Source organism: Mesocricetus auratus, unplaced genomic scaffold (genome assembly GCF_017639785.1).
Source record: "Mesocricetus auratus isolate SY011 unplaced genomic scaffold, BCM_Maur_2.0 Super-Scaffold_6723, whole genome shotgun sequence".
Taxonomy (NCBI): domain Eukaryota; kingdom Metazoa; phylum Chordata; class Mammalia; order Rodentia; family Cricetidae; genus Mesocricetus; species Mesocricetus auratus.
The window spans coordinates 6,399,545-6,411,979 of record NW_024429183.1 but is presented as its reverse complement, the minus strand read 5'-3'; the positions used below and the strand labels follow the sequence as shown (position 1 = coordinate 6,411,979).

General features: G+C 49.8%; 1 protein-coding gene across 1 annotated transcript in view; it reads left to right on the top strand.

Moving 5' to 3' along the window:
- LOC101831493 (c-Maf inducing protein) overlaps positions 1-12,435 on the top strand; it is a 190,723-nt gene that overhangs the window by 137,699 nt on the left and 40,589 nt on the right. Inside the window, exon 4 of the mRNA XM_005073070.4 lies at positions 7,971-8,132. Within this exon, the coding sequence (XP_005073127.1) occupies positions 7,971-8,132 (162 nt within the window). The remainder of the gene's footprint in view (positions 1-7,970; positions 8,133-12,435) is intronic.

The window sequence follows — 12,435 nt, the reverse complement described above, 5'->3', positions numbered from 1 at the left end:
GGAATGTCTCTCAGACTTGGAGTCCCCAGACAGCAGGGTCACAAGCTTTCTCCAGTATCTGCTTGTTCTCTGTTGCTGTGATAAACACCATGACCAAAAGTAACTGGGGGGGTATTTCATCTTTCAAGCGTGAGACAAAGGAAAGATTCTCATCAGAGAGAAACAGAGTATTCACCTTAATCTCTGAATATTTCTAAATCACAAGGGCCCACCCTGTGATAAAAGAAAGTTGCATTTATAGCATTTTTATGCTTTTATTCGCTTGTCAATTATACATGATGATGGACCTTGTTACGACATTGTCATACATGTGTATGATATGCCCAGAAGGCCATTTGTCTGCTTGCACCGACATGCACAGCCCATAGCAAGTGTAGAGTCAGGACAGGGGTGTGGTCAGCTTGCCTTTCTCACTGGGTGTGAAGGGACTCTGTGGAACACCACATAAATTGGTAACTTATCCTGTCGCCATGATCGAGTACCTGGCAGACAGCTTCGGGGAGGAGACATTTGTTAGGGCTCACAGCCCATCATGCGGAAGCAGACATGACAGCAGACAGGTGGTAGCTGCTTATTACACGATGCCAACGAGGGAGTTGAGAGATGGGACCAGAAGCAGAGTCTGCCTGCAGCCTGCATGCTCCACCCTTACAACCCGCTTCCAACAATGAGGCCCCACATCCAGAGGGTCTCACCATCTCCCAAAACAGCACCAACGGCTGGGGACCAAGTGTCCAAACACATGCGCCCATAGGGGACATTTCACTGTGAAAACACACTTTGGAGGAAAAGCCTGAGGTGGGGTGCCTGTTGGCCTGTCCAACCTGCACCCCCTATGTAAGAGGATTGCTTTGAATGTGGCCAAACACAAAAGTGTCAATTTACTCAACATTATAAGGGGCGTGCGTGCGTGCATGCGTGTGGTGTGTGTGTGTGTTCTCATGTGAACTTTGTAGGTGACAGTGTCAAGGTTGTACACACTGGACTCACCTACTAGTTGGGGGCTTGGAGAACTGTGTTCCCTATGGGAGGAGGCAGGTAGAGGAAGAGGCTGTCCCCTTGTGCTGAGCACAGTGTTGTCTTTTCTGTGGAGAGGCAGATGAGCTGGACATTGGGCATGGCACTGCCCCATAGCTTTCTGTGGTGACAACAGTGTCCTCCCTCTGTGCCATCCCGTGTAGCAGCCACTAGCAGCTGCAGAGCGATTGTGTGACTAAAGAGCTGGGCTTCCACTTAAATTTGATTGTAATTAAGTTGACTGTCAGAAGCCCCCTGCGGCCAGTAGCTTTCGGACTGGCCAAGTAACTCCATGCAGGACCTGGAAATCAAGTGTCAAAGCCGGTCTACATCCTCCCTAGCTGCTAAGCTCCCTCTCCGTAGGGACGTCCTCCCCTCCGCAGCTCCTCAGAGTACCCGTGACAAGTGACAAGGAGCATGCGTACTTGTGTGCATGCGAGCCTCAGAGGCTGCAGCAAGCAGCAGAGCTGTGGCCCCCATCCTTGGGAAGAGCATTTCCAGTATATTCTGAGCCACACCTCTCCTGGTGGGGGGAGGGACACCCACCTGATGACAGCTTGTCTCCTGTGGAAGAGCTAAGAGGCTCCACTCTCTCAGGCGTGAGAGAACCCCAGTGTCTTGTGCCTGCTTCTGCCACAGGAGCAGTTTCCAGAGAGATGGCTGGTGTTGCCCAGGTAACGTCCCTTCCTTGACAAGCAGAAAGGGTGAGGACAGTCATGGAGTGCCTGGCTCTGCCAGAAGGAAAGCAGGAGGCTCTGCCTGCTGGTTCTGTTTATTGTTGGCTGGGGGTGCTTTGCCACTAATGCTGAGAGCCTTTCTTAGTCTTCCCTGCTCTGGACCACTCCCTCCTACGGTTTGGTAGGTGATGTTGTCTGTCTATAGTTGTGTAGCCAGGAAGTAGATTAAGTGCCTCATGTGTGTTCTTTCATGGAGAATCACAGCAAGCCTTTGGAAGTAGCTATCATTTTACTGCTTTGCAGATGAGGGACAGCAGTCAAACGATAGACTGTAAATCCCAGGACCTGTCTGCCCGTCTTACCACAGTCTCCTTAGGACTTAGCACAAAGCTTGGCACGCTATAATAGAAGGCGTCACATAATCTTTGTTGGATGGGTAGTAAGTAGGTGGGTGGTGGGTGAGTGGGCAGATGGGCAGGTGAATAGATGGGTGAAGGTTGGATAAATGAGTAAGTGGATGGTAGGGATGGCTGGATGAGTGCATCAACTTTTGGATGAAAGATGGGTAGGTAAGTGAGTGATAGATGGATAGGTGAATGAGTAGATAAATAGGTGGATATGGGATAAATCAATGAATGGATAGATAAATGGAGGCTGAATGGATAAGTAGATGGTAGAAAGGCGAATGGGTGGGTTGATGGATAAATGGGTGAGTGGGTGGGTGAAGAATCGGTGGATAAACAGCTGATGGATGGATGAATGGGTAGATGGTAGAAATAGAGCTCAGATTTGAGCTGAAGTCTGCCTGTTGCAAAACTCTTAACAAACCATGCCGCCTTTGACTTTGCTCACCTCTGTCTTCCTAGATGGCATTATATAGATTTTAAAAACAGCTTATTTGAGGTGCAAGCTGTATGTCATTGAGATTAACCATCATAACTATGCAACTTGATGGTTTTAGTAAATTTATGACTTGACCTACTGTATGTCTTGTGTCTGACTTCTGTCACTAGGCACAGTGGCCATGAGGTGACCCAGGCTGTCACAGGATGCATTCATTCCTTTTTCCACCACATGGCTGTACCTCATCTTACTCAGCTATCAGTTCCTTCATTGAAGGACATCAACTTTGTTCCTGGACAGGCTTGTGCTTATCTCTGTGGGACTAGGCTTTTCTTTTTCCCCTCAGGCAGATTTCTAGAAACAGAACCACTGAGCTGTGCAGTCATTGCATGCTTGGCATCTTGAGACTGTCAGACAGGCAGGGATGTAGCTCCATGGTTGGAATACATTCGAGATCCTGGGTCTGATCCCCAGCTCAGGAGGGCAGGAGGCAAGGACTGTAGAATGATTTTGCCGTATGGCTGTACATTTTTGCTTCACAAGACCAATGCACAAGGATTGGTTTGACATCATCCTTGCCAGCATTTGGTATTGTCTGTCTTTCCCATCACAGTCATCTCAGTGGGCATGGAATGGTATCTCTGTAGCACTGTAATGTGTATTTCCCCAGTAGCTTGTGGTGGCGAGTATCTTTTCAGCCCCCTCTCTGTTTTGTTTGCTTTGCTTTTTGTTGTGGCATGCAGTCTCAAGTAGTCCATAATCCAGGCTAGCCTTAAACTCTTACATAGCTGAAGATGACCTTGAGTTCCTGCTCCTCCTGCCTCCCCCTACCCACAGTGCCGCTATGACAGGTGTGTTGCTTGCCACCACAGCCAGATGTGAGCATCTTTTTGTGTGTCTACTCCCAGACTGGGATCTGACTCATGAGCCAGGGCTTGGCAAAGCGCTATTGATGAAGGGCCAGATGGCAGCTCTTGGTGGCTCTGAGGGCCATACTCAATTTCTGTAGCATATTCTATTTGCTTTGAATTTTACAACTCTTAGAAAACCCATAGGGCCATTTTTTTTTTTTTTGGTGTCGTTGTATACAAACAGCCAAGGCTGGCTTTGAACTTAGGCTTCATGTTGTCAGCCTCATACTAAGTCAAGCCTTATAGCATCAGCCATAAGAAAGCTTCAGGACTCCCCAACACATGCACATACACACGTGCGCGTGCATGCAAACACACACACTCATGGCTCCTGGCAGAGCAGACTCAGTAGGAAGACAATGTTGCCTCTAGGGAGCTAGGATTCCAGAATGGCCTCATCCTAGCCCCACCATGACTCATCGCCTGCTGAGCTCATCAGAGGGATGATTCCAACATGTCACCTGGGGTGTGGCTAAGGACCTGGAACCCTGGATGGTCTTCCCTACCCACCCGTCTGCAGCATCAAGACCCTCCTACCTACTTCTGCCAGACCCTCTCATACTTCTCACATACTGGTCACCTGTGTCCAGTTCGTGGGTTTATTCCTGGCCCTTACCCTGCCACCAAGCATCCTTGACACCTTCTTCAGTGTCTCTTGGCTGACCCATCCTGCCTCTCCCCTTGACACCACTGGTCCGTCCCGAGGGCTGTGATGGAAAGAGTGAGACCTTTAGAGGCTCTGCAGCCAGTTTTGACTCATGTGCCAATTTGTGTCTTTATGGCTACTTGGCTTCAGGCTGGTTACTTCTTCCTCCTGGCTGTGACAGTCTTGTGCATAAGGATTCCAGCAATTCTACAACAGATGCTGTGGCCACTCTGTCCTACTCCCAGCATCGTCTACCTTTGCAGGCTGCTCTCCATGGACACCATGACCGTACCTGAATGCTTGTGGCCCTGAGACCATCTTGGTTTAGGCTCCAGAAAGACATGTGTTAGACTAAAGGGAACATGTGGACCTATGGCCCCTGCTCTCTGAATTACAGGCAAGTCTGCCTGTGTTTGAGAGCCCCTAGCAGGATTCAATTTCTGCTACCCACATAGACAGCATTGCCAGGTGCCCATCAAGGTGGAAGGTGTCCTGTTTACTGGCTCCCCACCCCTTAAGGCCTTAGAGTTTGGGGTTCTTAAAAATTTTAATATACAGAGACAAGCATAATCTATTTATTTCACTGGGTAGATTGTCTGGAATGAGCCTTTCAAGGTCACTTAAGTCTACTTTAATGAAGCCCATGGCCTTCTAGATCAGACTGGCATTGAGAGCAGATGCAGCAACAGTGAGAACCCTGGCCCAGCTTCTGTGGGTGGCTCTAGTGGAGCTGCTGGTGACCCGTCTTGCCTTCAGATGGCCAACGAGGAGAAAGGCCTCCCCATCTCTCTCCCTATTCCCATGAATGTTACCTGTAATCACTGCCAATCGTAAGTTATCTGAACTCAGTCCCTTGACTGAGAGTCTGTTTGCAGGATGCTCTAACCTGGGCCAAGAGTCCACCCAGTTCCTAGGGTCTTATAACTGAATGTTAGCCCTTGTCCCAGCCTTGTCTGAACACTGTCTCTGAAGGAGGTGCCCTGATGGCTCAACAAACTCAGCTCTCAGCTCTAAGGAGGGTCTGTCAGTACCACGGCCAGGTCACTGAAGGTAAGGGTCAGTCTCTGAAGCTAGTTTGCTCAGGCACTGGTGATAGTCCTGCTTGCCTCTGGCTCCCTTCCTCTGTCTCTATGGCAGTGGGTCTCAGCCTCCCTAAAGCTGTGACCCATTTAATATAGTTCCTCATATCATGGTGATGCCCCCAACCATAAATTTATTTTTGTTGTCACTGCATAACTGTAAATTTGCTGCTATTATGAATTGTAATGTAAATATTGGATTCTCTCTCTGTCTCTCTCACTCGCTGGAGCTCACTGACTCAGCTAGTGTTAGCTGACCAGCAAGCCCCAAGGATCCTGCTGTCTCCACCTCCAGCATTGGGATTATAGATAGATGCATGCCACCGTGCATGCTTGCCCAGCAAGCATTTTATTGCATGAGCCACCTCATGGCAGACCCATGGTCTCTGGCTCCCAAATGAGTGCTTGGATTGCAGGCATGTGGCACCATAGCCAGCCATGTTTTGCAGAGTTTATATGAGGGTTGGCCATGACCATGCTGGCCACATATATTAATGACAGCTATTTCTAGGTTGTAGGGGTTTTTTTCCCTTCCTCTTTTTACTTTTGAGTATGGTTTCAATTTTTTTTAATGAGTGAGCATCATCTTTATAGAAATAATTAAGTAATTCTTCTTTCAAACATAATAGCTTGCAGCTGGCCAACAAAAGAATTACGGGAGCTTCCACTGTGCACAAGTTGAGTCTGTGGGATGACCTGAGGTTGGATTGTCTTGGTGATTCTCATTGAGTGGTGAAACTTAAGAAGTTTGTCTTTTGACAACGACATGGTTTTCTAGTACACATTGAATCCCCAGAGTCAAGCGTCAGGGAAAGCACTAGTGACAGGTCCAGAGAAGCCTGTGTAGACCTGAGTGTCACATCTTGTCATTAATATAACGGAGGTGGGGACACACCCTCTTCACCAGCGCACCCGATTTACTTGTCCCTGGGGTGCTTGGCCCCAGCAGAACTTGCCACACTTCTCCCGTCCCCAGAATTCGAAGTCTGTGGACATTGCCAGTTCTCCTCCACCCACTGCGCTATGCACATGCTGCCTTCCCTTCTGTAGCCCAGTGTCAGACTCCAAGGAGAGCTGGGGAGAACCACGGGCTCCAACACAGAGCCACGAGGTCTAGGAGGCGGGAGAGGAGAGAGGTAGGGCCTGCTGGCACGTGAAAGAACTAGGGTGAAGGAAGAAGGAACGATGCAGGGGTGGGGGATTAAAAAAAAAACCGCCACAGGGAGATGGGTATGATGGCACACGCCCGCAATCCCGGTACTTGGAAGATGGAGGCAGCAAGATAAGCAGTTGGAGGTTAACTTGGACTGCATAGCCAGTTCATGCCACCCTGGGTTGCTTGACACCCTTCCTCAACAAAACAAAAGATACCCGTAGATACAAATTTATGCTCGTGATGCAGGTGGCGGCAGGGAATCAACCAGCAAGTAGATAGTGCCAAGAAAGCGCACGGTGCGTGAGAAAGGACGGATGGTGAGTGCTGCTTGTATTCCTGTGGGGTGTAAGTGTTTGAAAGAGACACGGATTGAGTTTCATTCATGTTGGATGTTCTGTCTGGAAAGTATGTGTGTGTGTGTATATGTGTGTGTGAGAGAGAGAGACAGACAGACAGAGGGGGGGGAGAGACTTCATAAAAGAAAAGAACTATGTGGGTCCCACTGAGACTGGGAGGTATTTCTCTAATAACCTCCCGCATCATAATTTTTGTATTTCTTGTATGTTAGACCTAGGACCCTTCAGGTGAAGTAATTTCTAAAATGAACCATCCTCATCCTGGTTCCATCCATCCTGTTGGAAATTCGATGTGCCCCCTCAAATACTTCCATTTCAGCCCAGGTCCTAAAATCATTTTGTAATTCTTAACCCAGAAATGGCACAAGAAGACCCCAGTGGCCTTCAGATTGAGCTTCAGTTGTCAGTAAGAGCCCCTTCCTTTTCCTTTTCCCCTTTCCTCCTTCAGTCTTTGGCTCAGAGGTTGTGGCATGCCACCCCATCTGGCTGCTGGCACGGGGTACGGTGACTCTAAGATTAGGCTTTCCCCGAGAAAAAGGGAGTTTAGCACTAAGTGATAAAGCTTGTTCTGTTGAGAGACCCAGCAAGCAGTGCGGCACAGAGCCAGGCAGGCAGCCATGGGGAGGGGAGCACTTGGCTTGGACCTCCGCCCTTCACGGCCTCTGTTTCCATGATGTCAGAGAGGCGGAACTAACGGTGCCTCAAATCTAGGAGGGTGCAGCCCCTGCCCTGCATTCGGGGTTGGAAGCTGCACAGACCGAGGTGAGCATGCATCTATCTTCCTCATCTGGTTTCCTTGGGCCATGGACTCAGTCCCCACCTGGCTGGAGCTGAGTTCTGGCCTTCATCCTGACCATCCTATTCTTTGTCTGAATGCCACTTGCCGAGAGACCTCGTAGGATCTGCACAGGCACAAACACTGCTCATAGGAAATCTTTTGTGGGCCCGGAACATCCCCGCTCTCGCTGTGCTTGGCGACTTGGGGACTGAGTTTGGCAGAAGACATGATCTAAAAGAGCCCTCTCCTAATTCCTTTCTATGTGTCATCGGGAACAGGGTGGGAAATTGCTGTTCCGGCGTTCGGAGCCTGCCTGTCTGCAGACGTACCCTTGACCTTGGATGGAGTAGTCTGTTTCTTTCTTCACGCATCCATTTCCTTTTGAGGAAGAGCCCAGTTCAGGTTGACAACTTCTCAGGACCTCCTCACCCCAGCCAGCAAGGTTCTCTGATCATCTTGAGTCTTTTGCTAAGTTGGTGATGTACTCCCATCTCTCTCTCCACCCAGAAAAAGATTTACAAATACAAGAAGGTCCTGAGTAACCCGAGCCGCTGGGAGGTTGTCTTGAAGGAGATTCGGACACTGGTGGATATGGCCCTCACGTCCCCACTGCAGGATGACTCCATCAACCAGGCCCCACTGGAAATCGTCTCAAAACTGCTCTCGGAGGTAAGATGCGCCCCCAGCTTGACGTGGCCACCCCTTTCCTCCTTCATTTGTCTAGCCTTCACCTCCATCTTGTCCCCAGCCCCATCTGAGTGAGCAGGAGAGATCAGCCTATGGTGTACCACCCACCCTGGGGTTGCTAAGGAAGCCAGTGTTTCTGACCAAGCCTTGAGGACATTGAGAGTGAGGCTTTCTGGTTACAGTTGCCTCCAGCTTGTCTGGAACTGTAGGGTGACTGTCGCCTCTGCTAAGTCCTAGGTCAGACCCAAGATTTGGATGGTGACTCTGACAGCAGAGCTACCATGGTCAAGTGGCGAATTTGAGGTCCTCTAAAACCCTAGAGCAGTGGTTCTCAACCTTCCTAATTCGGCAACACTGTAATATCGTTCTTCATGTCATGGTGACCCCCAGTGCAGAATTATTTTCATTGCTACTTCATAACTAATTCTGCTACTGTTATGGATTGTAATGTAAATATCTGTGTTTTGTGATGGTCTTAGGTGATCCCTGTGGTTGAGAGCCACTGCCCTAGATGAAGCTTTTCCATCCTGCTTTGTCCAGCAGTGTCTCATTCTGGCTTTGTCCAGCCCTTGTTAGCGTTCTGTCCCCTTCACCCCCAGCTGTCTGCGGATAGGCATTGTTTGCCTCGCTGGAGGTTTTCAAAACCAGACTTCATGCGCATGATGCCCGTGGCGACAGGAAATCGTCATACATATATGAAATTGCCAAACAATAAAACAAGGCAAAAAAAAGCAAAAAATAATCAGACTTCAGCACAATGGCCATTTCCAGGTTCTCTTTAAAGACGGAAAATCTGGCTACATCGGGCAGGCAGCTACGGCTACTCAGCATCCTGTTCCGGACTGGCTAGCGCCGTCCACTTTGCTAGGCAACCCTGTGCCAGAGTGTGTGCCAGTTGCCAGGCACAGCTATGGACAGGGAGTAACACCGAGTCCCTGCCTTCCCAACCCATGTTCCGTCAGGGGTGCAGTGGTCATGGAGAGACATCATCAGTCAACCCCAAGCCAGTTGGGGGAGTATTCCCAGAGCCCCTGCCCTCCTAGCCCGTGTTCCGTCAGGGGCGGCAGCAGTCATGGAGAGGCATCATCAGTCGGTCCTAAACGAGCTGAGAAAATATTCCCAAACCCCACTCCAACCCACTGGGATCTGTGCACTGCCTCGACGCTGTTTCCTGCTCTCTACAAATAGCCACAGCGCTCTCGTTTATGCGCCTGCCTGGCCCCTGGGGATGCCAGGGTTGCTAGCTCCCTATTTAAAATAGTCACCACCTGAGTGATGTCTCCATCCTTCTCCCTCCCTCCCTCCCTCCTTCCCTCCCTCCTTCCCTCCCTCTCTCCCCCTTCCCCCCCTCTGGAGAGTGTCATCCCGTGTCTCAGTTCACTCCTGTTCACACTCCCTTCAAACTCCTGAGTTACTCCATCAGCTTTTCTCTGCTGTCTTAGGCTGGCCTCCACCTTGTAGCCCAGGAACTCGGGTCCTTTATGATGCACAATGTTGGGGGTCCCTCCCTGGACGAGTTGGGTGAAGTAGAAAGTGGTGGCAGTGGCAGAGAGACGAGTGGGTGGGTGCACGGGTGGGAGAGAGCTTCCTTCTATAGAGGGCCAAGGTTCCAAATCTCAGGGCCTCCTGCCCAGCGTCCAGCCCTGATGTTCAGGCTTCTAACCCAGAGTGAGGGAAAGAAGAGGCTCACCTTTCCGAAGCCGGGCAGATGGGTTTCCAGTCGCGTATTAGTGATTTTACAGCTGATCTGACAAAAGCAACATAAGGGAGGGTTTATTTTGGCTCGAAGTTGGAAGGTGCAGTCCGTCCCTTTATGATGAGGAAGGCATGGCAGCAGTAGCCGGAGGCAGCTGGATACATAGCATCCACAGTCGGGAAGAGAGAGGTGACGCTGGTGCTCAGCTCACTTCCTCCTTTTTAATTGGGTCCAGGACCCCAGAAATGGTGCTGCCCATATAGGGTGGGTCTTTCTACCTCAAGTAACCCAAATTAGAAACTCTCTCACAGGCATGTCCAGATTTTTGTTTCCATGGTGATTCTAAATCTTAGCAAGTTGATGTTGGTCAGTAGCTCACTAAGGACACCGAACTGCACAGCTGACTAGGGACCACCCCCAGGTCCACCCAGTGGCCAGATTTGCATCCCATGTAGGAGCTGGACGGTAAGGTTTGGCACACCTGTAACATCAGCCCTTGGGAGGTGGAGGCCAAAGATCCAGAGTTCAGTGTCACCCTTGGTGACATACTGCGTTCCAGGCCAGTCTGGGCTACCTGAGACCCTGTTTCAAAAACAAAACAAACAAATAACAAAAACAAAAAACAAAACAAAAAACCTGATACCTGGAGTGATGGCTCAGTGGTTAAGATCACTTGTTGCCCTCTATATGCAGGCGAAACACCGATACACATAAAATAAATTTATCTTAAAAAAAAAAGCCAAGCCTACAAAACCTATGTAAGTAGAAGTCTCCCTGTCCAGTGAACATGATGTGCATTCCTGGGGCTTCTCAGATAGCTCTTCAGGTACCCACACAGTCCAACATAGGGAACTGTCCCAGGCTTGAATGCTATAGCTCTGTGCAGAAATAAAAGCTTTGGGCTCAGGCCAGACAGAGAGAAGTTCAGGTTCCTACTATGGCACTGTCTCCTTGTGCATCGGGTCAGCGGCTGCACTGTGATAAGCCTCAGGTAACTCATTAGTCAGCAGGTAGTCAAGAAAAGCCTGTCATCATAAAGCGGTGGCTGGTGAGATAGTGCGAGGGAATAAAGGCCTTTGGTGCCAAGCCTGATGGCCCAGGTTCAGTCTCCAGAGTCTACGTGGCAGAAAGAGAAAACCAGCTCCTTCGAGTTGTCCTCTGACCCCCACCTTACTTGGTGCCATGACATGCGTGCATAGGCACGTACGAAATAAGTAAGTGTGATACAGAAGATTTTCAAAGTCAAAAATCAAACAGAATCCGTGTACCGAGCAGAAAACTCACTACCTCCTTAAGGGAAGAGCAGAGCTGGGTTTCATCTGCTGTGACTCAGAGTGACTGGTGTTTTTTACCAGTCAGAGAAACACCCCTCTGCTTGTCCTAGACACTCGAGAGGGCGGGCGGCCCCTGCTCGGAGCTTAGACACTGGCCCTTGTCTCAGCCTTCCATCCCAGGTTTCTGGGGTGCGGGCAGGTGACCAGCCTTTCTTTTGGCCCCAGCTGGTGCAGACCTGCTAGATGCCCCCACTGCCATTGGTCTGTTGTGATGATAGGGGCAAGGGCCCTGCATCATGCCATCCCTAAGCTCCAGATGTGACTGCTGAGAAATGCCAGTGGACACGGGTAACAGTCCGTGTCTTCCAGAAGAGACACAGTAGACGGGTATGAAAGAGAACAGCAGAGCAGGCACTTTAATTTTCCCATAATTCCTACCATTTCTCCACATCCTCGTAGGAAGGCAACACAGTTGGTTTGCAATACAGTCAGTTTAACAGATTCCAGATCCAGGAGGGGGAAAAAAAAAAGAAAACAAAACAAGGCTATTAACCTAGATTTGTTTTAGACGTCCATTGCTCAAATGTGTGTTTAGCTGAAACGTCTTGGGGGCACTTGTGGTACACCAGTGTTTCTTGGGAACCTACTTTGAGAACCACTGGAATAACATATTGATCTAAAATAAAAGTGCCGAGTACCCAGTGCCAAATTGGACACTCACAAAAGGTCTGTTTTCTTCTTTAGAACCACCCTCTGGTTCTAAGCAGTGTCATCACCAAGTCTGAACCCTCAGGCCACAGCCCCGTGATGTGCAAGTATCAGGACCCCCACTGGCCAAAGTAGTAACTGAATCTCAGCAAGACATGAGTCACGCAAGCCTGGGAACTGTGAGACGGCGGTGGGGAGCTCAGTTTCCCCTTTACCCGCTGTTCAAGTTTCCTTTCAGTTGCTGTGATGACAAAGCGTCCTGACCAAAAGTAACTTGGGAAGTGAAAGGGTTTCTTTCAGCTTACAGGTTGCAGGCAGCCATTGAGGGAAGTCGGGGCAGGAACTCAAGAACTCGAAGCAGAAACCGCAGAGGAGCTCCGCTTGCTGGCTCACTGGGGCTTGTGCTCAGCTGGGTTTCTTATACAGCCCAGGACCATCTGGGCAGGGCAGGGTGCAGCTCACAGAGGGCTGTGCCCTCCTCCGTCAGTCAGCAACCAAATCGAGGCAGCCCCTACAGACAGCCCACAGGCCAAGCTGGGCTGTGTTAAATTGTCAGTTTAAGATAACCAGGATGTACGCACTTCCCGGCCTGATATGTTGAGTGAAG